The 21,982-nt window shown below is 31.7% G+C and overlaps 2 protein-coding genes across 3 annotated transcripts; both read left to right on the forward strand.

Annotated features, from left to right (window-relative positions):
* Positions 1-243: 243 nt before the first annotated feature.
* Positions 244-18,601, forward strand: LOC148609152 (protein XRP2-like). Of its 2 annotated transcripts, none has more exons than XM_088542933.1 (9): positions 244-382; positions 7,198-7,318; positions 8,524-8,615; positions 10,010-10,182; positions 11,141-11,244; positions 12,493-12,621; positions 14,531-14,611; positions 14,905-15,004; positions 15,381-18,601. In XM_088542933.1, exons 1-9 carry the CDS (start codon positions 285-287, stop codon positions 15,554-15,556), a joined length of 1,074 nt encoding a protein of 357 aa, XP_088399059.1. In that variant the 5' UTR covers positions 244-284; the 3' UTR covers positions 15,557-18,601. The 2 variants fall into 2 exon arrangements, with proteins under 2 accessions (XP_088399059.1, XP_088399060.1); XM_088542934.1 differs by lacking the exon at positions 244-382 and adding an exon at positions 4,719-5,519.
* Positions 18,602-18,686: 85 nt separating this feature from the next.
* LOC148609153 (uncharacterized) lies at positions 18,687-21,797 on the forward strand. Its single transcript, XM_088542932.1, has one exon. It carries the CDS (start codon positions 19,568-19,570, stop codon positions 21,098-21,100), a length of 1,533 nt encoding a protein of 510 aa, XP_088399058.1. The 5' UTR covers positions 18,687-19,567; the 3' UTR covers positions 21,101-21,797.
* The last annotated feature ends 185 nt before the right edge of the window (positions 21,798-21,982 follow it).

A 21,982-nucleotide genomic window follows, 5' to 3' on the forward strand; every position in this document is an offset into this window, starting at 1 on the left:
GTTCGTCTTTTTCACCAAAAGTGAGATAAACCAGGTGCATCTGAAAGGGTGCTTTTGCACTAACGAAGCTTCGTTCACGAACCCTTGATAAATAAACTTTCTGCCAGCTCGGTCTGGCAGAAAGTTTATTTATCAAGGGTTCGTGAACGAAGAAAAGCTGCTAAAAGGTGATAATAGTTATTTAATATAACTAAGAATAAATTGATTTACAGGTGTCGCTTTCATTTGCTGCGCACCTGTCATGCGTCGTTTAGCCCACTTCCTGTAAACCGGCAAGATATTTCATGTTGCAGAAAATGGGTTGTTTATTTTCAAAGCTTATGTTTTGGAGAAGACCAAGACATGAAGAACTACAAGAGGAACAACCTAAACAATATTCTTGGCAAGTTTCTCGCAATATCTTCAACTTGCTTTGAAGGAAAGAGAACATGACCTATAAAATCTCTTCATTGACATGGGTCTTCCCTTAAAAAAATTTCATACACTTACCGCATGCCCTTATGATCATTTAAAACTTAAAAGTTGTATATATCTTCATTTACTGTTAGGCATCTGCAGAGAGTTTTCTTCTTCCAAATACAAGAGAAGAAGGGTAAAAACCTTCAATAACCATGTTCATGTGCTCACGAGCTCTTGTGTTTAGAGATAATGTCAATGAACAGCTATTGTTCACGATGTTTCAGATTGGTCATGACTTACTTTATGAGTACACTTCAGGGTTTGAAATTTCTATTTGTCCTCTAGCCTGTGTCTAGTAAAATCACTTACGGTCCAGAATCCAGTTTCGGTATTTTATATTGATAATGTCTTATATATCTTTGCATATAATGGGCCTTAACTATTTCTTATATCTGAGTTTGAGCCAATAAAATATTTGTATTTGTATTATTTTTTCCTGTTCCCAGTTGGTCATGACATAGGACAAAATATGATCGATTATGGAGTATAATAAGTTTCACCTGCAACAAAGTTTTTTGAAAATATTCGATCTAGTGAAAATCATTCTCTCAGATGGATTTCTCTTGTCCACAGGACCAAATGTCCTATAAAAATGTTAGTTTAGACTTTCACATTCATTGAATTATGTATTTTTGTACTAACCAGCAGCATTGCAAATTCTTAGGGTTTGTAACATGTTTTTTGAGTCTATCTAATATGGTACCAAATACATTTTCATGAATATTGCTTATATTGTGTACATGTAAGTGATATGTAACACATATAATTTTAAAAAGCATTAGTAAATGATGCGCATACACATTCACTTCTCACTGTTCATCCCCACTTCTCCCTAGTGTCTCTCTGAAAGAGAAGTCACTTCTTCCTGAAGTAGCTTGAGCCCTGAACATTTTAAAATCAATTAGTGTTAAATAACAACCTCTGAAGTTGAAATCCATGTTTTTCATGGCATGGGTTGAAGAAACTTTTTTTAACATGTTCCAACGATAGTTCATTAACTAGCGTACATGCATGTAATTCATATGAATCCTGTGTTGGGAGCCAAAATTACACTGTCCCAGTTTGTGATAAAAAAAATTGAACTCCAAATTTTTGGTTTCTTTACATAGAAATGATGGCAGTTTTTGTTTTTTTAATTTATGAATGTCACTAATGCTTGAATTTCTTGTATATATGCATTATATAGTCTATATATTGTCTAAATATATACATGTATACATCCTCCAGTATATTTAGCAACATTCATATATGTTAGAGACATTTCAGCAGGTTCTTGGCCACAACATGGTAATAATTGACCACTACATTGGAAAGTGATTTTTAAAACACAATAAAAGGTGGAATCGATAACAGGAAATTACAAATTGGGGATTTTAAAAATCTAATTTTCACTTACAAAATATAAAGGTTAGGATAGGGGGTTAAAAATTATGCTAAGCAGGTTTCCAGAAACCCATTATTTTTGTTTAGGCCTCACTGAATACTTCAGAACTATCAGATTCATAATCATCAAGATGGCTTAATTGCAAACCTGAATACCTGTTCAGTGTAGGAAACAATTTTTTCCCCAACTTGCCAATCTGGCTAGTGGAATATTGATCTTGCTAGCCAAATAGAAAGTCAGCTTGTAAAATTTTTGTTTTTTGTTTTTGTCTGTACTATCATCTGTTTTCTCTTGGATTTGACGATCTTCTGCTTTTCTTTTTCTTTCTTCAACATCTTTTCATTTGTTTCTAAATTTATTAAAAACTTTTCCATTTTTTAATATTCCCTCCCATTGAAGTTTTTCGTGTACTTTACAGTAACAAAATAAGTACTCCATTTCTGAACTCAAAAATAAAATTTTATTTCAGCAGATTAATCATTATGAAACAAGAAAATGTTTATCATTTGCTTCTTGTTCATTTTTATTATGACAATAAACAGCTAATTTGCAAGGTGACAAATCTTAAATTACCAAGATAATTTCGTTGAATACTAATACGAGATTGGGACTGTCGCACAGGTTTTGGCACATCCCGTTTACCAGAAATTAAAATGGCAGATCGTAAACAATGCTTTACAAGTAAATAAATTGTGCATATCATGCCAAAATTCACTTGACATATTCAAGCTAAACTTCTTAAAATGTAGGGAACATATTTTTAATGTATGATGTTAAGGGATGTTTTACTAAATAACCTGTTGGCTGGTTAACTTTCCTTGGAAGTTACCAGTGACGGTCGCCAAATTGACGAGTGAAAGCTAATGAAAACTTGCCAAATCACATCTACTCGTATTTGGCAAACTGGCCAGTGGTGGTTTCCCACACTGCTGTTACAGGATAATTATTGCTAGGCTTTTTCCTTTTACTATATGTAGATGATTTTTCTCTTCGTCGAAATTTTACCTGGTGAGCTTCTTTGAACTAGAAGTTGAGATGATTTTTTTAATTTGAAGCAGAAATGATCTTTAAATTGTCTTGGAAGTGGAGGTTTGATTAGCAATGTGAAATGCAAATATTCTGTTGTACAGTATGCCATTTTCAGTTATTGCTTTCCCACTTACTTTTTTGTACAGTTGCTTAAACTATTTATTGGTTTAACTTTTAAAAAATGGAGGCTAAAATTTTAAGTGATTTTTTAACAAAAGAAAATGTTCGGTCTGGTTGAAGGCTGATTCAGATTTGTTTCAACAAGGTTTATCTTTTTTTTTCTCTGATGATCAAACTTCATTTGAAAAATCTTGTGTCTCAACTTTCATATTTTATTGCATATCTCCTGGTACATGCAAATTTTCAAAACTTTTTTTCTCAATTTGGGATTCTAATTCATTATTATTGTCTGCATGAATACAACAGGTAGGTTCATATACTTTTTAGGGTTTGAAATGGACCTAGGAAGTACATATGCAATCTCAAGCAATCTCACATATGTTGTTACAACAGATCCTGGATTGTTTATTGTATACTAGTGAACTTCAGTATTATAAATTCTCTGCAGAGGGTCAAAGCAGCCAACATGTGTAATGTATGTGGTGGTAGTACAAATAGTTTAATGTTGTTTCTTTTTCACCATTTAAAGCTGCATTAGCTGTCATTTTCGTAAATTTTTGTTTCTGTTGAAATATGCCTTAACTATTTCTACTAAATTGTACTTTTCCTGTAAAATTTCATTTGATATCCACACGTAAAATGCATTAAAGACATGAAAACAGTGTCTATCTATTTTCTTGCAAGACAAAAAATTGACCTAGATAAATTTGTATGCATGTGACTATTGGTGACCTTAATCCAAGCATGTGCTGTAAGGGTCACTTCTTTAATAACAGATCTGATTGCAAACAGGAATAGAAACATGTGACTTATGACCATCATGTAGTAACAATACTGGCTGGTTTGGCTTTCTTCATTGCTTCTAATGAACTATCCTCTTTAACTCTGAATACATTCTCTGGCAAGACAAGGTATGGTGGAATATGAGATAACTGAAATGGATTTTCTTAATATAATTGAATTTATAACTTTTTCTTTTTCTGCATGCTTAACGAATGAAGGTTTTTGGCTAGTTATGTTCTCTTTTTCACTACATTATCAATACAGGGTGTTTAATTAGGTAATTTTTCTTGGTTCATCAAAGTGCATTTTACATGCCATAACATCTTTTAAAATCATCCTTTGGGACAGAGGCCTTGCCCCTCAGGATAATTCAACTTTGATGTAGATTCTGCCTTTCATTATTCTTTATGTATTGCACTATAATATTTCTATGATATATCAATAAAATCTTATGGTGCTAGAGCTCTTGATTTTAATTCTCAAAGTTATGTAATGGAATAAAAAGGAAATAATGAAGTCTTCTCTACCAATTTATTTTGAGCCATTTATGACATTTTATTTGTGTGTCTCAATATGCCTTTATTGATTAACCCTATAAATAGAAATCATTTTATTTCCACTGTCAACAATGAAAACAAATTCCTAGTGAAAATAAGTGCTTTTGTAGATTGTGACTTAAGATAACACATTGATTCTACAAACTTTAATTCTAGACAATCCCTGCATGTGATATGGAAACAATATTTTGAACATTTTATAATTCAAGTTTTCCTATTAGTGAGAAAATTGCTAATGTTAATTGTCAAAAACAAGTGATTAGGAAGACATTGGTAATTAGGCAGTTTTCTATTCCAATCAATAATGATAGTTTATCATCAAATAGACATGGAAAAATGACGTAAATTTTAGTCAATAAGTTATCCATAATTAATCTACCAAGGTGTTACAAAGGGGAATTAATTCTTGTTGAAGTGTGCTGTGTTATCACTCAATCTTTCATCTCTAGAGGTTGATTCTATTTCTAATGTTGTTCTATAACTCAAAAATAGTTTTGTTTGGTGACATAAAGTTATATCAATATTCTTTTAATAGAAAGGACTTTGTAAATTTATCGATGTGTTTAAAATATTTCATAAATTGAAGAGCGGCTTTCAAATATTTGTCTCAGAGTTGAGCACAAATGTAGTTTTGCTGAGAGACAAGATTAACTTTAACTGCATGTGATTTAAGCTTTTACATGTACATTCATATAGATCTGTAAATTATGACGTATCATATTAAATTGTTATAAGAAATTAATAGAAAATGAGTTTCACATTTTAAACATTATCCTGACAGGTGTTTTGTGAGGGAATTGTAAAGAAATGGATTTGATTCAGAAACTGATAACATGAAACTAGAAGGGACTCTTACATTGGAAATGTGACAATCCAAACTGACAGCAGTAATTGGACTGTATTATTTGTGTTTTAGATTAGAAATTAACAAAAATGTATGAAAAAATCTGTTTGTGATACAAAGAGATTGTGTTATGGTATTTACTTCCCATAACTGTGCCTACATAGGAATAATTGTGTTCTTAAGGCTTTGGGTTTTCACAGTTTTGACCTCATGGTTTGTGACTTGTTGGTACTAGTTAGGTTATATATGTAGTTGTGAAAATTCAAATGGCAGACAATATGGTAACAGAGTGTCTTACTATTTATTCAAGGAAATGGAAATTTTATCATGCCAGAAAGAAAAGGTATAGTTGGTTAGCAATAATGATATGTGTGCCTATTTTTTTTTATATGTAAGTAAATCTATATTTCATTGCAACTTAATTATGGCTTAACCAGTCATTCATGATTTTGGAAATTTTGGTTTGGAAAACAATTTAGATGTTAATTTGAATTTGATATTTCATAAATTTTAGCAAGTAATAAATTGTTTCTGTAGAATTTAAATGAGTTTTGGGAATGAAGATATCCATGGCCAGTTTCAGCTGTTATAATCCACTTATTACCCTTAACATAAAGATACTTCTCCTATTGTGCTCGACATATTGTTTACAGGAAACACATCATGAAATTGAGTTTCAGTAATGGATGTAATCAAGTATCATCCATTAAATATTTTTTCTGCAACATCATCAATAAAGTCTTTGTTGTGTAACTGGTACTTTGTGTTCCAAGTCACAGAATATAAACATTGTCGTATAGCTTTAAATGAGGATATTTGATTTCAAATAGTAATTGGTTTCTGGGTTATGGAATGTTCTGAAAATTTGAAACTTAAAAGACTCAGTTACACATCAAGTAAAAGAGTAGGGTACTGACAAAGGTTTTATTTACATTTACAAAAGATTTGTTATAGAAAAGATTGTTAATCAGAATTGGGGAAAAGTGGAAAGATCTGGTGAATACTGCATGAAACTAAAAAAATGTTTTGCAAAAAAATATTAAAAGATAATACATGTACATTTATCTTGATTATTAAATGCAAGCAATCAAAGGCTATCAAATACAATATTGTACTGACAGTCTCCAAAATCAACTCCAGCTCGACATCCATAGCTGGTAAAATGCTTGGTGGGCTTGCAGAATATGGCTAACATGCCAATGATTGCTGTATAAGTTCATGGACATTATTTAGCTCAGGCTTGTTGTCAGAAATTTATATGGCAAAGACTGCTGACAGTTTCCAGAAATTAGGTGCTGTTCTGAGTGAATACATTCCAGCTGCAGCTGGACAAGCCACCATTAACAGTATCCTTGCATAACAATTTTTTTTTTTCAATCTTTTTCTGCTATTTTATTCATCCATATTCTTAACCAGAAGACTCCAGAACTAAAACATCAATGAAAACGGATAATGTTTAAGGAATTAGGAAGAATATTGAAAAGGAATATTTTTGTCTTATATTTTAACTGACAGAAGGGGCATTAAAGGCTCTTATTGGTCCAAAAATATTACTGAAAATTAATTGTGTTTATTGGGAATTTGGTGACTTGAAATTCATAACGACTGAGAAAATATAAGGACTTCAGCTGTGTGCATTAAAAGAAGAAAAGAATTGCTTAGGTTAAACAAAATTCAGAAATTCTGTTTGTTTTGTTCTTTATGGTAACTTTCCAGTATATTTTTGTCATTACAGCTAAGTTGATATTTTTTGCCCACAATCATAACCTGATGCCCATACCACCATTAAATAAAACTGTGATGTGGAATTACAGTGTACAAACATCAACTGTGACCCAATTATCCTGTTACCAATTGTTAGACAGTTATAATCTCCTTAATGCACATATTTTGGCATGTTGATTTTCTGTGATTCTATTGTGAAGACTTTATGGGACTATTAAATATTGTAAACATATTACACGTAAATGAAAGATTTAACTAAAAGCCTTTTACTGTTAATTGTTTTTTTTTATAAACAGGGATAAGAGAAGAGAAACACTACGTAAGGAAGACTTTATTATCCAAGACCAGAAAGATACCACACTTGGCAGAGTGCCAGGAACAGTCAACGGACAACAGTTCATTGTACAAAACTGTCAGGTTTGTAAGGATTTTCACAATATATAAAATGGATATGAATTGACTGTAATGTACAGATAATTGTTCCGTTAATCCATGTCTTAGCCTGATACATACATTGATTAGTGGAAACATTTGTCATTCTATGGTTCTGTCAAGAAGAGCAGGGCATTATTGTTGTATTTATAATACATTTTCTCCCTCTTATCAAATGGCAGAGCAAAATTAAGTTTGCATACATGATAATGACAGAGTGAACTAATCATTTTCATACACATGTCTTCAGATGGATGTATTGTGATATACTGTTTTCCATCCATCCAACCATCCCTCTTTCTGTCCACACATTGCATGATATCTCAAAAGTACTTTTTGTACAAAATTTGATGACATGGAAGGAAGCTTCCTTTTGTTTTCTTGGTTTCCTGACTTTTTACATCAGAGTTATAGGACTTGAATTAATAACAAAAAGGGGAAAGTTATATCATGTGCTTTAGGCCACACTCTCAAAACTTAAGACATGTTTTGTATATTATTGCTTGAATCATGGCTACTAATGAGTTCACATTTTAGAATGGCTTTAAATGACAGACCTCCATTTTACTTTTGTAACAAAGATGTTATCAATGCAAATAATTTTCCTAGAATAGGTCTGGAACCATTGATAGATGTTTATCTTTCATAGTACAGAGTTAGAAATAGTAGCATGCCTGCCAGCCTGACACTGGCTATTTTTTGGCTGGGCTGGCTAATTTTAGCAAAAATTTATATAGCCATATAATAAATATATTGAAAAATTGTATTCAGGACTGGCTAGAATTTAAATGAGTTTCCTAGTACAAAATTTTGGTTTTGAGATCTACATGGTCATGTAGGAATTAATCTGTTTGTGAGTCTCTCTATTGTGTCATGTTCAGTAGTTTTCATTGAAATTTGTGAATAGAAGTGCATGAATCGAGGTTCTTATTTGATCATTGCTAAGGGGGATAATCCATCATATTGGTTTTATACGGTGAAATTTAACGATTTATAGACATGTATATTTCTCACTTGCAATGATAATTCTTGTTGTTTTCAACATACATGGACCAGTTTGTTATACTGTCTAGAGTTATTACTTAGAGTGATTACATGAAATTTCTTTTGGGAGCAATATAGAATGAAGTATTTAATTATTAAGGCACTTTCTGTATATTTGTTTACATTATATGTTATATTTATTGTAGAACTGTAATATTTACATATTTGACCACTGTGCAGCAGTTAGCATTGATGATTGTTATGATTGTAACTTCTTCTTGGGGCCAATAAAATCCAGGTATAGTGTTATATTAAATGTAAATATTTTATCACTTTCAAAGGTCATTGTTTGTAACATTATATGTGTTATATAATACTGTATAATAAATAGAAGGTAATGACATACAGTAAGATCAATTTACAATGATCATACAATAATGCTATCATTGGATAAGACTTTTTTTTGTCTGAGATACTTTTTACTGACATTTTTCGACCTTAAAAATTTATCATACAAAATTTTGGTGTAATAAGTTGTTATGGTCATACATAACTTTGGATTGGTAGTAATGATGTAGAGAAGACAGTCAGATTTTATCATGCTTACCTGAAAACTGCTTCATGAGGAAGTCTTGGAATATGTACAATTGTCAGTGTTTAGAATTCTTGATTTTCTGTCTAATCCTTGTCTCCTAGTAGGATTGCTCGGGTTTTTTTTTCTTATTGGAAAAAATGTTCTCTCATACCCTGTTTTCTTGTGTTTCTCATTGACAAATAGTACCAAGTAAGCATGTTATTTACTGTTCCAATCCTTGTTCCTTTGTTTCCCTCCCACTTTAGATAACACATATAAAGTTACATACAATTAGTTCTTAGAATTAATCTGATTTCACTGTTCAGATTGGTATTTTTATTGTAAGTTATCTTCCAGCATTTTTATCATGTTTGTGAATTGCATATTTGTCGGCATTGTATTTTGTCTTATTTTTTTCAGTTTTTTTTGTGCATAACATCTTAAGTCTTTTAGTATGTTTATTTTATAATATGAGAACTGGAAGTTTTTTCTATCTTTCAGTGTGATTATCCGTGACTGTCAGAACTGTAAATTTGCTTTTTTCTTTCAGTCTCTTTATACATGACTGTGAGAACTGTAAATTTGTTTTATCTTTCAGTGTGTGTATCCGTGACTGTAAGTTTGTTTTATCTTTCAGTGTATTTATCCGTGACTGTAAGAACTATAAATTTGTTTCATCTTTCAGTGTGTTTATCCATGACTGTAAGAACTGTAAGTTTGTTTTGTCTTTCAGTGTATTTATCTGTGACTGTAAGAACTGTAAATTTGTTTCATCTTTCAGTGTATTTATTCGTGACTGTCAGAACTGTAAATTTGTTTCATCTTTCAGTGTGTTTATCCCTGACTGTCAGAACTGTAAAATTTGTTTCATCTTTCAGTGTGTTTATCCATGACTGTCAGAACTGTAAATTTGTTTTATCTTTCAGTGTGTTTACCCGTGACTGTAAAAACTGTAAATTTGTTTTATCTTTCAGTGTGTTTATCCCTGACTGTCAGAACTGTAAATTTGTTTCATCTTTCAGTGTGTTTATCCATGACTGTCAGAACTGTAAATTTGTTTTATCTTTCAGTGTGTTTACCCGTGACTGTAAAAACTGTAAATTTGTTTTATCTTTCAGTGTGTTTATTCGTGACTGTAAGAACTGTAAATTTGTTTTATCATGCCAACAGTTCAGGACTAGGGACTGTAGTAAGATAGATACATTCCTATGTTGTAACACACAGCCTATTATAGAAGCATCATCAGGCATGAGATTTGGTTGTTATCAATACCACTATCCTGAACTAGCAGGTATTATTATATCTTAAAGGTCAAATATTATCATTTAAATAGCAGATTTTATTATATACTTTAATGTCATACCATATCTACAGCAAGCAGGTATACTTTTCTTCTGAAGACAGGAAAAGTTCTTTATATGTCCGTCGAAATTTTTGAAGGATACTGTGAAAGTACTTTTATTCGTGGATACCAATTTTCGTGGATCAGTGAAGAAACACAAGTTCAAGGATTTTTGAATTCATGGTTTTGAAGTTTTCTGTATACACATCAGTGGGAATCTACTATTCATTGGGAGCCAAATTTCATGGTTTGACCTACCCACACCCCACGAACAATAGTACTTTCACAGTACATTGTATAGGTTTTTCCCCATGGTATATTGGAATCATTTTATCTGTGTTTGTCTGTCCAAATTTTATAGCAATTGATTTCAAATTTGATATGTAGCTTTATATAGATAGGGTATACATTGCAAGGTTACTGTCCTGTATCAATTTCCTGTTTCATGGTATTGCCATATAAGTGGGGGTTTACCTAGCACAATAAAATGTGTAACCTTATGGTGTCTATAAGATCTTTTATCTGATCATAGTTTTAGGTATGCATGGAACCTAAATACTTGATTGTACTAAAAAATGTATCACCTTACTGATTACTTACAGCCATGTACATCTTGATGATCTAATATAGGTTGTTCTGATAATTAATTCATAAAATGTCTACTTTGTATTTTTATATAGACAGGTATTGATGAAGAAGTTAGATTGTACTTTAGACAGTCCAGGCCCTTGATACTGATTGTGCTAGGTGCTAATATAATTAGCTATTTAAATGGTCTGGGGCGCAAAAAACTAAACTGGTATTTTGCTGAATATTTCACTCATGTGTCATGAGAAAAGGACTTGTTATCTATAATTAGATTCAGTCATTTGTCTTACATTTGATTTACAGTGTGTCTTCTTTTTAGAGCATTTTAAGGCTGCTGGTGTGACAGTATTTAACAACAACTGGGGTAACATCCATGATTTTACACAAGACCCTACAGAACAACACTACAGCAACTTACCTGAGGTATATCAACAATGGGAGACAACTCAAGGAATTAAATGTCACATAAGGGAAAATTGGAATAAATAAGTTATTTTATATAGCTTTTCAGGGATGATTTTTCCCACTTTTTAGTGGAATTCCGCTTATTGATATCCAGATTTTACCGTTATGATTCTTTTTTTTTACTGTTTATTTATTTCTGATTTTACCAACTTCTGCTTTGTTTGATGTCCTTGTAAAATCATCCCTGGTTTTGTTTAAAAAACATTCATTTTTAACAGGTAAATATTTTATATAAATGAAAGAGAGGTATCTTTAAACACTATTTTGTCATACTAACCGTGAACCTTGAAAAAAATTGCAAAGCTTTTATAACAGAAGTACAATTTTCTAACAGTTGGTATTTATATATTTTAACTATCAGGGATGATTTTTTTTTTTTCGCTTAATAGTAGAATTGTGCTATTTCAAATCCAAATTCAGATTCAAATTTCGCCCCGTGCAGGTCTGGGTGTCAAAAGAATAGGCCTGCAGCAGCGCTAAGCTTGCCGTAAAAGACAACTAAATAGTGCTCAGAAACCTAGCTAGGGGCTAGGTGCTCTGCCCACAGAGCAACTGGGATGTGTGCCCCAGGTGGTGGAATGGGGTACCCCTGGCGTATTACATGCTGGGGTTGTCAGGCTATAATACGGAAAACCTGACTGCAAACCATGGTGGTGCACCGTGTTGGGAAAGATGCCACATTCCTCGCACGTTAAAGAACCCTGCTGTGATGTTCGATAGGAGTAGGGACCTTTGCCCGACCCTACCCATCCCTTCCCTTTTATCTTGTGGCAATAAAAATTTTTCAACCCTATCATCCTTGTGTCCCATCCCTCTTTTCATTTCATCATCATCATCATTTCATGTTCATTTTATCACCCATTTCATGTTCATTGCCTGAGTATAGCTGAAATATTGCTGCTCGGGCGTTAAACCACAACAATCAATCAATCAAATTCAAATTTCAAATTTTACTGATATGTTAATTTTTTTTTTGCTGTATATTTACTTCCAATTTTACCAATTTCTGCTTTGTTTGTTGACCTCATAAAATCATCCCTGAACCACACTTCAATTATATTCCAAGTAGGGATGTGGTTTAGGAAAAGTGATATAATGCGTGTACAAAAATGTATATTTTAATCTGAATATATATATATATATATATATATATATATATATATATATATATATATATATATGTGTGTGTGTGTGTTTGTGTTGTAGGATGCAAAAGTTGAAGACTTTTTACCGATTCCCTTGGCAGAGGAATTCTCCAAGATAAATATATCAGTTGATGTAGATAAAAGTGTAGTCCCAAAAACACATGGAACTCGACGGAAACCTTCTGATGAGGTTTGTCTAGTGGAGATATTAGTGTTGTTGTGTCTTCATTTTGATGTTTTATGTCCATTTTACCTATTTAAGGGCATCTATTAATATTGTATATGAAAAACTGACAGTATGCTAATCTGTATTTTAAAATAGGTATTATCAATTTAGGGGTGTAACAATTTCTCTTCACCATGATCTGATACATGATTTTTGGCTGATGATCTGATTTGTATTGTTGTGATTTTTACAGATATGTTTTATTTGCATTATCTTAGTTACATTTCAACAAATTACAAACAAAATGACATAGTCAGTCTGTAGGTAACGACTAACCTTCATCACTAACATGCTCAATACAGCAGATAAATCGCTGTCATTACTCTATTGTTTACTTCCGGTTTAGTGAAATGAGGAATTGGATCGGAATTTTAAAAAAAGGCCAGGGTATTGATTCCTTTAAAAATTGTGATGCACTGGTGGATTGTTGCCCCTTATCATTGTAGGTGAATTTATATGTGTGTTTCACTCTACCACAATGTATTGATATGTTTACAATATTTGCTCAGTTTTTATGTTGTTGGTGTTTTTAGTAGCTTTCCACCTGAAAATTCAGCATGAATCATTCAGGTCACATATATTTTTTATGGAACATAGCTTGAGGCATTTTATTCATGGAATAGACAATGATTTTTTCATATGTAGCCTACAAATAAAAGTTAATTGATATAAAAATTATATTTAAACATGTTTGCAAACTCAGGCTATCTCCCTGAAAAAGAAGCTGATAGTGCATTCCATTGATTTTTTTCCCATCATTAGAAGAAAGATTACATAAAACGATTACAATACTCTCAAGCATTCTTAACTTGTTAATAATAAAATATATGTGATCTTTCAACCTACTTGGGCGGCTACTGAATACCATGAAAGTATTGAAATGTTAATTTGCTCTGCATTTATCTGTAAAAAACCTTAGGACTGTGTCCATAAGTGCATTTAATCTTCAAAAAAATTTCAACATTACAAATAGTAATTTAATCTTATAGTCTCTTTAATGTAAAAAAAAAATAAATTTGACTAGCATGTTGTACATACACAAGCATTTAATTTTTCAAGATTTTTCACACAAATTTCACATAAAATTTGGCTGTATCAAGTTTTCATGTAGAATTCTTGTGAACTTTTCAGATGTTCATGTTAAGTGAATTTCGCATGAAAATCACATTGATTTTATGTTAATTATGTGTGAAGCTTGATACACATATTTCACATGAACAAAATTTGCCTAGATATCAGCAGATTACTTGAAGACTGTTTCTAATTTTATATGAAATAACCTGGTTTGTATTTATAAAAACTGGCCCAAACTAGGTTATTGAATATAACCTTTTCAAAAATTAGAAACATTCCTTATAATTTAATTTCAAATGTCCAAACATTTAAAATTGATTTCTAATCGAAACGTTATTTTGTTTTGGATTGTTTGAATCGTTGAGTGTGGACCAATGAATGTTAATGCTGTCCTAGTACCAAGCCAGATTATACCAAATAACCTGGTTTGCTTGAAGTGAACTAACCAATCGAAAAGCTTGTTACAAATCAAATAACATTATTATCAAACAAAGCATGATACTCATTGTAGATATATTTCTGCTTTATTTGCATTGAAAGATACACAAGACAATTATTAATTAAACACTGAAGCTGTTCAATCTTCCCAAAACCAAACTAGCGAATATATACATATATGTGTGCATTTGACAGAACATGTTAAAAAAAAGAATCAACCAACAAAAATAATGAGTTAATGATACTACAAATGAATGTGACTATATATAATAATATCATTGTTTTATGTATTAACTGTATGTTTATGTTGACAATATTATAATTGCATTAAAGTTAAATGACTGATATTTTCATTTTTCAGTCAACTTTAGTTGTTTTCTTCAATGATGGTAGTTCAGAAGAAAGAGCTTTATCATTTGTCAATACCATGAGATCTAGCCATGTAAGTTAATCTCAGACACCTTAAGCTTCTTGAATTTTGCTTGAAGAAATCCTTTAAATCATTTCTTTTTTTACATAACAGCTCAAGAAAGAATGTAATTTATTACATGTAATTAACCAATGATAAATCCTTTTGTATATGCATAATTTATAGTGGTACAGATTCTTATATGTTTATTGACCCACTGGATCACTAATAGTCTGCATTTGATGATGCTTCATAAACTTCCTTTGTCCATTTTGCATTTGTGTAAATTGCATATTCATTCCTTAAACTTTTGATATATTTTCCAGCCTGAGTGTATATTAATTCAGACCAAAGAAGTGAAGTTAGAAGCTGATGAAGCTTCAAGGTTGTTCAATACACAGTCCTTTAATATTGTTGTCAACCAAGGTTTGTAATTATCTACTAAATATAAAGGGAACTAATTCAAGGACATATAATTGTTTTCACCTAGGCATAGATAACCCATGCTACACATTCTGGAGTCATATAATTATTTCTGTTTGAATACTGAAACTGAAATGAAAGGAATACATAACAAAGTTTCAATCATTGATACCCTAAAATTTAAGAAATTATCCATTGAAATTCAATTTGTAAATGAATGTTGTATTGAGAATGGGTTCTATTTTTCAGTCCATTAACATTTTCTTACACATACTTGCATAAAAAATTAAACAGTTAAGTATTATTTTAGCATTATTTAATTAACTGTCTTTTCCTTACATTGCCAAAAAAAATAACAAATCCTGTCATTATTTTACAGGACCAGTTATAGGTATGGAGTTTAATGGAGATGATTCTGTAGAAATATGCAAGGCAGCAGTAATGAACTTCATGCAGGGTTCAGCTGGACTTGTATTTGTCAGTCAGAGTCGAGCAGAGGCAGATAAACAGATAGAAGACTTCTATAACTTTGCAGATATGCAAATGGCTGTATGATAAACGTGACATAGTCTCTGTAATTCACTGGGCATATCAGTTTATTACTGTCTCAAATAGATTGTTGTAAATTCAGAAATTGTACTGATTCTTTAGGATTGCAATATTTTAATTTTAAAGCAAGTTGAAATTTTTTTATTTGATTTCCATTGCTTTTATAATGGACGTGGTACAAGTATTGTTATTATAATTCAGCCTCGGAATAACATCCTTATGAAACATTGTCATCATTTCTGAGTCTACGGTAATTTTATGCTTTTGTAATTTTATTTTTGTACTTGTCAGATATTTCTTGCAATTTTTTATGACACATGGAATTAATTTATGTCTAAGAATGAACCCTTAAACCAGTTTAGTCTACAGAAGGTTTTTCTGTAATCTTTTTCTCCTGAAATCTATTGATATTTTATATACAAACAATAGTACAATATGAGTTTTAATGGTATTGAAACAAATTGTACAAATATTCAAAGTTTCATAACTAGTGCTCATTGTAACAATCAGAAGCTGGTCCAATTTTTCATTGTAATGAACATGTCACAACAACTCCTTGAATATCAATTGTAAATCCATAAATCATACTACATAGGTAGGACATAATGAAAACTAATTCTAGATTGTCTACCTTTTAAAAGAAAAAAAAATAAATACTACGAACTAATTCTAGATTGTCCACCTTTTAAATGGAAAAAAATACTATTGGGGAAATACTTTGCTTTTTTTTCCAGGAGAATTTGGTTCATCAGTTTATATTTCTCCTTCCAACAGATTTGGATGAATAACTTTTAAAATCCTGCATTTGTTGTTGTGTTATATATGTAATTATTAGAGAAACCTATTTACATGAAAAACTTAAAAATATAAAATGAAATCTTTAAATCTCAAAGGTGTGAGGAACACAGACACACATAAATATCTATATCTATATATGTAGACAGATATAGGGTCTGAAAAATTCCCAACGATGTTAGAATTGTCAAATTTGCGATTTACATCTATGGCTACACCACCTGCACTATGTCCAGGGCCCTAGACCACTCGGCCAGCTAGGCTATATAAAAAATATAGCTTTCACTGGCTGGGTCATTCCTTGCCATAGATGTCACAGCGGTACGAGTTCGAGTCTCACGGAGGGAACAACTAAAAATTTGCATTGCAAATTTGACAGTTCTAACATCGTTGGGAATTTTTCAGACCTTTATACATATTTTATTGTGGACTTCAGAACTAGAAATCTCATGTATAGCTGTGCAAGCTTAAAACCCATGGGAGGGAATAGCTCAGGGGTGTTGTTTTTTTTCAGCATTGAAGATTGAATGAAGTTAGCATTTTGATTGTATGCCAGATTGATATTTGTTTTTTTGCAGCAAGAAATATGATAACGATATGTTTTATTAAAGCATCACATAGAATAGAATACATTATGTAAAATACTCAGCCATACGTGGCTTATGAGGTACTATAAACTTCTTAAAAATAAAACTTTGTAATATATAGATATTAAATCTAAATAAAATTCATCTAATTATAAAAAAAGATAAAAAGTTACTGTTAACCAGGCTTAAATATTATTGATTTTTTTTCAAAGAACAATTAAGTATGACACATTAAGAAAGAGAAAAAAGGAAACAAAAGATTAGTACAAGTAAAAAATAGTAATCTTATATCTAAAAATAAACATTTCGAGCAAGTTAGCATTATAAAAAAAAAAAATTAAAATTAAAAAAAATTTTAAGTGAAAAATAAATGAAGTTTTTCATGTTTCTTAACAATGCACATATGAAGAAGTTAATATAATTCTAATACTTGTACTGAATATGCAAATGACATGTCAAAGAAACTAAATTGAAGTACGTCAGAGATTATGAAAATTGAAAATAAATGTATACTTCTTGAAACGTACTAAATTTTGTACTACAGTTATCTTAATTCCAATCACTATGTCCATACTTTCTCATTTCATGTACTGTCAGATGTATTTATAGTGATATGAAATATTGATTTTGTTGTATTTATCTGTTACACAAATACTATTTCATCAATGTAAGTATGCTATATATAGAAAAGCAAATGTCAGTTTGGAAGTTCACATGTTCGCATAGTGTGAGTGTGTTTTTGTATGAACTCGGTTTACAATTCAGTGATTTTTTTCCAGTTTTCATTATCAAATTATGACATTCCTATAGAATTAAGTCATAGAAATTAGTTTAATTTTTTCTAAATTATCATCAGTTTGTTACTGAGGATTTTATTTCTGTTATTGTCAGGGCAATTAAGAGCTGACTTAAAGTTGTGTTTATACTTGTTGAAGATCTATTGGTGATTTCTGAAACTTTTTACTATTTTGTTTTAGGTTATACAGTGGTGCATTTGTTATGATTCACCTTATCTATTCTTTTTGTGTTTGGCAAAATTTAGTTTAGATTTAACTACATTTTTTACTGAAGAAAGTGATATATGTGTGTGCACAAATTTTTGTTCAGTATTGCAACATTAAACTTACTTGCATTCTGGTATAAAAAGTTTTAATTGACTCCATTCTAAATTAAAATACTTGGCTGATTATTTGCACAGTGTAATAGGTTGTATGTTAAATCATGTGACTTTTTTTGTAGTGAATGATATTTAATTATAGGAGATAGTTTCCATGGTGATGCAATGCTATAAACCATCTTTATATTTCTCCGTCCAGTCTCATTGTCAATCTGTTATTTGTAGATCTGAATTGTTGTGATACTGTGAAATTATCCTTGTTCTTTGGGAATCTATTTTTATGGTTTGGATGGGAATTTAAACAATAAATTAACATTCCCAACAGTATTATTTTATAAAGCTTACAAGGTCGTATGAAATCCATGAATTATACATTTCAATGAGGTAGTAAAACTTGATGAAACCATGAAAGTTGATAACCACTGGCTTGATACTTTCACAGATTTTTTTTATTGATAAATTTATTTTATTTATTTGTTGTAAGAAATAGTGTCTACAATTTAAAATTGTCAAACAAAGGAGCTATAATGAAATAAAATGTATTTCTCCAAACTCCTCTCTACTTAATTCAATGGCCATTTACCTTTTAAAGTCATACGAAAAAAAGGGAGGGTGGTAAAAAAAGAATTCTGTTTATAATACAATAATAATAATGAGTCATTTATGGCAGACATTGGAGTACAAAATTCAGTCATATTGGTTGACATAGTTTTGGGTCATTGACATTTTTCTAATCCACAACCAAAAACAAAGAGGAATAATGAATTCTTAAAATAGATGCATACCCTGACATTTTATCACTTCTTACAATATATATAGTTGGTATACAATATTACATATAAAAAAAAATCAGGATTAATGCAGTTGCATGATTTATGTCAAAACCTCAAGATAATTGAAATTAAAATCATTAAGCAGAGTTATGACCCTCATTAATGACTTATTAAAGCAGCATAGCAATGGAAGCACATTTATGTATATAGTCAATTACTTGTTCTTACTGATTAAGTCTGATATCCAAAAGTAAAATACATTTTTTTCTATTTCTACGAAAGATCAACATAAAAAATAATTTTATTTTGATATTAACTTGATGATCTAGTTACAAAAAATAGAATCGACAGGCAGGTAAACAAATAAAAATGTACTACAACAATTTATATTTCAGTTAGTGTGTGTTAAAACATCATTATTTAAATTCTTGATTAAACATTGCTTGATACAAAGGGTCATGATTAAATAAATAAGCACCTGGACAATTTGGTAATTAATTGATATTAATCTAAATTACTAAACATGTATTTGATCACCTTCTCAATTAAAAATAAGTCTTAATATGAGTCGATTGTTACAATAGGATTAAAATTAATGTCCTCAAACTGAGGAAGAGGCGTGTCAACATCACACTCAGGAGGCGTATAAATAACACACGATTCAATTTTAGGCATCAAACAAAGTTGCCTACTCAAATACAAAATATCTACTTAGTGCATTCAATACAGCTAATATAGTTTCACCATGGAAACGCTTGGTGGTCTAATAGACTTTCCCACCGTCAGCTTCCTTAGAGAAGAAACGTTGTCACCAGTGACGGGGGTATCAATCTTCAACTCAAGACTTCCAAATACGTATGGTACGTCTTGCATGCCAGTGTTGACTACAGAGAAAAAAACAACAAAGCAGATTGCATTTGACTCACAAAGAACATCCAACGCCACCATACCGAAAGAGTCCAAATTTGACATCGAGAGACTCAAGCAGAACCCAATGTTTGAAGATCTGACAAAGGTACTGGCTGAGGAATGTCTTCACATTCAAGTTCCCACTAATTTGATGAACATCAAGTGGGAGGCACAAGATCGAGCAACCGATGTCCATTCTGCACATTTGAACTTACAGAAAAGATTTCTGAAGTTTAGGGCAGACGTGAAGGCGATAACAGACGCACGTGCAATAGAGTGTAGATACAGCAAAGAAGTCAGCTCCTTGGAGGTCGCAAGATACCTAGAGACAAGTTCATGTCAGACACAGGGGCGGTCAAGGGTTGTTCATGAGAGGTTCGACCGCTGCAGATTACGACTTATCAACGATATCAACAAAGACCTAGACAAACTGGCAAACCAGGAGATTGAGAATGATTTAGAGCGGTCATCATCCAGTTCAAATGAGTCATACACATCAGCAGACGACACTGATATTCTAGAAAAGGCTATGGCAGCAGCAGAGGTTTTACCCCTAGACTTACACCTTCATCATCAAGTTATGCCTTCAGGGCACATCAGTGGTCTCCTGGAAAGCTTCGACCTACCAAGACATGGAGTTCCCACACAGATTTCTATAACACAGTCTACGGAAGACAGCAAGTTACAGAAACAGCCAAGATCATCTATGAAACGCAAATTTGAAGACCATCAACGACTGGAAGACGTGCAGCAACATAAGAAACAAAGATTGTGTCCTTCATCCAAAGGTCGGTTGATTTCAATAGAAGCCACTCAAATACTAACGAACTGGTATGAGAGTCATGTACAATATCCTTACCCAAACGACGAAGAAGTGGATGACCTGTGTTTAATGACTAGCTTGACAGTACAACAGGTGAAGAAATGGATGGCTAACAAACGAGTCCGCTGCTTCAACACATTGTCCATCACCGGTAACAAACATCCCATCAAACACAAACTCGGAGGAAAGAAGAAACAGACAGAAAACAACTATAAACAGCTCGGTAACAAACCAAGAGAGATTCTGAACACATGGTTCCAAGAACACACAGACAATCCCTATCCATCTGAAACAGAGAAGATGGTTCTAGCTAATGCTACAGGACTGACAGTGTCTCAGATCAAGTCGTGGTTTGCCAACAGACGGAGTAGGGCTAACAACAGAAGACGCCAGATTCCGAACTATTTCTTGGAAAAGTTTCCGGAGTACGCAACACATGTCCAGCTTATCCAAGCACACCGAGACAATTCAAGGAAAATTCGACCAACAATGAACATGAACAGTTTGCAGAGCTTCAGTGTGAACTGTAATAATTGCTTCTACTAATATCTGAGTGTAATTATTTCATGACTACGTAATAAATAGTGCTATTCTATAGAACACAAGTTTGTTTTATTATATTAATGCCTGCAACCAAGCAAAAAAACCAATGGCAGCTAGTCAGTCTCAGCCATCCCCTAAGTATAAACAGTGGGATTTTTAAAAAAAAAAAGAAAGACACTTTTTAAAGGGTCTATATCAAAAAGCAAAAAAGTTAATTCTCTGAATACATAAAAAACAAACTATACTAAACTGTTCATGTTGAATAGACTTTGAAAAGAAACACATACGAAAAAGACTAACTAACACTAGTTGGTATAGCAATATTTGTCTGTTAAAAAATAGGCAGGGGTGATTCATCATATCCTAAGATGATCGAAGAAACTGTTCAAATACATTTGTTACATCCTAAAAACAACTCTTACTGTGTTCATTTCCTTGGATCTGCAATGTATAGTGACATTTTTTAGAAGGATTCATGCGGGAAATTTTACGTGCTTTAAGAGGTTTTATAGACTTTTAAAATATAACACAATATTGGTCACAGAGCAAGGCAACAAAAACAATATAATCAATCCGACGATAACAATATACATGCACAAATTCAATGGAAAATATTTTCAGTTTGTCTAAGAAACATTATGACTTTGTCAATACTGTACTGTTACACAAAGATGAAAGTCCTTTCATTTTATCAACTGTAGGGCATCCTATATAAAATTAATTATGTCTTTTTCTAAACGATTTTTTTTTATCATTATCACATAAAAATAAATAATGATCCTCACCCCCTGTAATATTCACGTGACAGACATTACGAATTGTATCATTTATTGGAACATTTGCCTACCTCCCGGTTTATACTGGCATTTTCACACTGGTACATTT

Source organism: Perna viridis, chromosome 8 (genome assembly GCF_037379345.1).
Source record: "Perna viridis isolate PV_CMFRI_1.1 ecotype Kerala chromosome 8, ASM3737934v1, whole genome shotgun sequence".
Classification (NCBI taxonomy): domain Eukaryota; kingdom Metazoa; phylum Mollusca; class Bivalvia; order Mytilida; family Mytilidae; genus Perna; species Perna viridis.